The sequence below is a fragment of the Limulus polyphemus genome, unplaced genomic scaffold, assembly GCF_000517525.1.
Source record: "Limulus polyphemus unplaced genomic scaffold, Limulus_polyphemus-2.1.2 Scaffold669, whole genome shotgun sequence".
NCBI classification, from domain to species: Eukaryota; Metazoa; Arthropoda; class Merostomata; order Xiphosura; family Limulidae; genus Limulus; species Limulus polyphemus.
Genome location: NW_013666279.1, coordinates 266,229 through 270,849, shown reverse-complemented (window position 1 = coordinate 270,849; position 4,621 = coordinate 266,229). Strand labels below are relative to the sequence as shown.

Sequence of the window (4,621 nt, the reverse complement as noted above, 5' to 3'; positions counted from 1 at the left end):
AAGTGTACTTGTGTTCTCAAACATGATAATACCAAGTTTACTTGTGTTCTCAACCTGATAATACCAAGTGTACTTGTGTTCTCAGCCTGATAATACCAAGTGTATTGTGTTCTCAGCCTGATAATACCAAGTGTATTTGTGTTTCCAGCCTGATAATACCAAGTGTATTTGTGTTCTCAACCTGATAATACCAAGTGTATTTGTGTTTCCAACCTGATAATACCAAGTGTATTTGTGTTTCCAACCTGATAATACCAAGTGTATTTGTGTTCTCAACCTGATAATACCAAGTGTATTTGTGTTTCCAACCTGATAATACCAAGTGTATTTGTGTTTCCAACCTGATAATACCAAGTGTATTTGTGTTCTCAACCTGATAATACCAAGTGTATTTGTGTTTCCAACCTGATAATACCAAGTGTATTTGCGTTTCCAACCTGATAATACTAAGTGTATTTTTGTTCTGAGTAACAGTTTCTTTACATCATTCTAAATTTCTCTTGGTAATCCATCTTCAATGGTTTCATACTTGAAATTACAGAACGAAATAGAGGTTCTTTTCTTAATGAAAGTCATGTTTGTTTGTAATTTCATTTACAATTTACAAGTAATTAGATAAGTTGCTTGCAAATACGTTTTGGAGGTGTTAACAGGTGCGTTCCACTTCAAAAGTAAAAAGTGGAACACTTTGGATCGTTTTTAAGAAATGTTAGATATCATAGGATAAAATACTTTAAGCTCATAATCATTATCAATTAATTAATAAATACTTCTTTAAATAAATTATTGTTTTGTGGTTATCGTTATTATATGGGAAGGTATAATTCACAACAGAAATACAACTGGAATCTCAATAAGATTTATCAAGCACATAGTTCATCTGGTTGTTGAATAATTTTTGTTTGCAAATGTATCAGAAGACTCCAACTGCAGTTGATAAAAAAAACCAGCAAAACCAGAATACAAAGTCAGCTGGTGGAACTGAAAGAGTCACTTGAAAATACTGAATTCCTTTTTTTGTGTGTGTTTTCTATTGGACGATAGTTTTATCCACTGTAGGGGCACAAAACTGAAATTATTTTTTTCTGATTAACATTTGATCTTAAGAATCGGCATTTTAAATGGAACGATGATGCCAGAAATTAATAAAGTGTTACTTTTGAAACAATGTGTGATAAGATGCGAAAGTTTACAGATGAGATCAATTCTGGGGTTTCATAATTCACACAGTAATTAGTTCCCTCGTTTTATGGGTTTCCCTTAACCAGTCGATCTTACTTTCTAGCAAGAAAAGGTGGGTTTGTAACCAGTTTAACTATATGGGAAAAACTAAGAGTACAGGTGTGAACTGGAAAGTTTTGATACATTTCTAAATGCCCTAAACAACAGCCCAATGAGACTTGTTCTAGACAATTTTATCAAGTTAAGAGTTCAAAATATTAATATTAAAAAAAGAACATCTACATCAGTAAGTAGCAATTTATATAAGGAAACGTCTTTCTCAAATGTCCATTAAAAATACTTAAGACAATAACAAGTCTTGTAGAATATATATATATATATATATATTTCTAGAATTTTAATAACACTGAGATGATATAATCCGATGTTATATAAATACCATCATCCAGAGTCTTTACTTCTATTTCGTCAGATTTTGGACCTAATCCTTTGCTGTTAAAAGCATGGATGGTGATGTAGTAGATGGTTGATCTCCGAAGGTTTGTCACGTGAAACTGTTCCTGTTCTGCTACATCTTTGACGTTGAATGATTTGTACGAGTACATCGTTTCTTCAGCAGGTCTATAGCCAATGTAATACCCAACAATCTTCCCATTCCAATGTTCTTGTCTTGGCGGCTGTAACGGATTAACATAAAAAAATGCTTACCTTTTCCCTGTTTTAACCACTCGCACCACCATACAGCAGTGTGTTCTCTGTCATTCAGTCAATAGACATTAAAATGACGTCACGTAAGGGACACTTAACGTTGCAATCTGTACTGTCGTGACGTCAGTAAAACGTGCGCATGCCATGAATCACGAGGAAAATTATGCACTCTATAGGCTACAACACAGCATGACATATGAACTTCTAAAGCAAGAAATAAAAACACGTGTTACCCTTCAAAGAAAATACTTTCGGGGGACCCTGCTCAGGTACATCTAGCAGGTCCCTATAATTAAGAGAAGTTAAATTATTTGATATCAAAAGTGCGCGACAAGCATTCTAATAGAGGTTGAACAATTATAACAGCGCAACAAAAAGTGCAAAATAATAAACCGATTGTTAACCATTACCAAATTGGAATTAAAAGCTCCAATAAAAAAGCTCCAGTTAAGATGTTGTTGCAATAGTATTGGCCGCCATGTTAATATAAATATGCAAGTCTCTAATTAGAAACGTTCAACTACCTGTTTAGCTATAATAGTATTTTATTTTTACAGTTTTAATACTGGAAAATGTAGCTATAGGAAATAGAACAAACGCAACGTTATTGACTAACTAACTCTTAGTTATATATAGTAGTTACATAAGAATGCGTGTACAGTTTTCAAACATAAGTTAAGCCTTAGCAAATGATTGTGATTAACCTCCTTTGGCTAACTCTTAGTTAGACATAGTAGTTATATAAGAATGTGTGTAGAGTTTTCAAAAATAAGCTAGGCCTGACATGGCCAGGTGGTTAGGGCGCTCGACTCGCAATCTGAGGGTCGCGGGTTCGAATCCCCGTCACACTAAACATGCTTGCCCTTTCAGACGTGGGGGCGTTATAATATGACGGCTATTCGTTGGTAAAAGAGTAGCCAAAGAGTTGGCGGTGGGTGGTGATGACTAGCTGCCTTCCCTCTAGTCTTTCACTGCTAAATTAGGGACGGCTAGCGCAGATAGCCCTCGTGTAGCTTTGCGCGAAATTCAATACAAACAAACAAACATAAGCTAAGCCTTAGCAACTGATTGTGATTAACCTGCTTATTCAAACTGGAGAACATTAGGTATTTTGTAAACAAATTATCTTCATCTCAAAATGAAAATAAAATTTAGATATAATTTTCATTTGTAGTTAAAGGTTGTTTCTTTGATTGACAAATGTAGGAAATACGAACGCTGACAAACATTTCAGTTTGTTTATTTATTCAGCACAAAGCTACACAATGGGCTATCTTTGCTGTAACAATCACGGGTATCGAAACCTGAATTCTAGCGTTGTAAGTCCGCAGACATACCGCTGTGCTACTGGGGGACTCTCTCTTTGTTTACTGTGTCTCTAAATAACAGTATTACAAACAATCTCTGAGGAACAGTCAATAAATACAATGTACCTGTAAGTAATCCTGGCTAAGGAGCCGAAAATGCGTACTTTAGCAAACATAAAACTGTGCCGTAATCCCCAAAAATTCTATAATTTTTATCATAAGAGATAAACATTCTACAATATACGAATAGGACACTCTAAAAAAAAAAACGAATACAGATAGTGATGATATTTTACATATTGAATTTCTTTGAGATTTGAACATTATATTCCTTCAGACTCGCCGCTGAGTCACTGAGTGAGATAGTGGGGCAACAAACATTTCAGAAAAATATAATCTACAAGAAAGTAAACAGCAGAATTCCTCTACGGTCTGTTACCTTACATTACTACATAAGCACAATCCTGGGTCTCTTGTCATACGAAGAACTCTAGAAATAGTTAGTTATGCAGCAAGGCAAGTGTATATCTCTTACTTAAAACACAAGCCCTATGCTCCCGAAGAAAGCTAGTAATTAAACCATTGAGCAAAATGGAAAAAAAAAGTCATTGTTTTTTTTCGGAGATATAGTTCATTTTTTGTTTCACTATGTCTCACTTTCTTTGCTTCCGAACAATTATATAGAATTCTCATTTTACCATACTTAGTTGCTTCAACTATTTTAGTATTATTGATCATATTTCTATTAATATAAGATCATAATACTAATGAGTCATCTAGTTAGTCATTAGTATCTAGCAATTAAAAATAATATTAGTAACTGATTAATAATTAAACTTGGTCACTGTAAATGCTACAAAGTACAAAAACAATAGATAGCTTTCCAAAGTTGCCCCTCTCAGTGGCACAGCAGTATGTCTGCGGACTTACAACGCTAGAAAACAAGTTTCGGTGGTGGGCAGAGCACAGATAGCCCATTGTGTAGATTTGTGCTTAATTACAAAGAAACAAACTTTCCAAAGTTAAATAAACATCCGAAAGGTCAGTATGCTGTGATAAAGAGTAACAAGAAAGTAATATTCCTGTTATAGTGATGTTTTCATCAAATGTATTAGCTTTCCACCAACGCTATGAATTAAAACAAGTTCTGCAATTGACGTTTTTAGTATGAAAACGTTAGGGTTAAAATCGCAAGAAGAATTTAGTGTAAGTCAAGTTGGAAGTTTGTCTGACCTAAAGATAATTAGGCATTTCCTGCGAAACATAACTTTCAGCGTATTTTTAACCGTGAGAAACTGAGTACTTTATTATAAAAAAGGACCAATATGGTCAACTTAAAATTTACAAATCTTAATCCTCGGTTAAAAGAATATCCTTACGAATATCGGCAGATGGAATATTTGGATCATGAAACTAAACACAAA

General features: G+C 34.1%; 1 protein-coding gene across 1 annotated transcript in view; it reads right to left on the bottom strand.

Annotated features, from left to right (window-relative positions):
* Positions 1 to 4,621, bottom strand: part of LOC111085863 (Down syndrome cell adhesion molecule homolog) — a 113,827-nt gene that overhangs the window by 18,157 nt on the left and 91,049 nt on the right. Inside the window, exon 12 of the mRNA XM_022386408.1 lies at positions 1,622 to 1,859. Within this exon, the coding sequence (XP_022242116.1) occupies positions 1,622 to 1,859 (238 nt within the window). The remainder of the gene's footprint in view (positions 1 to 1,621; positions 1,860 to 4,621) is intronic.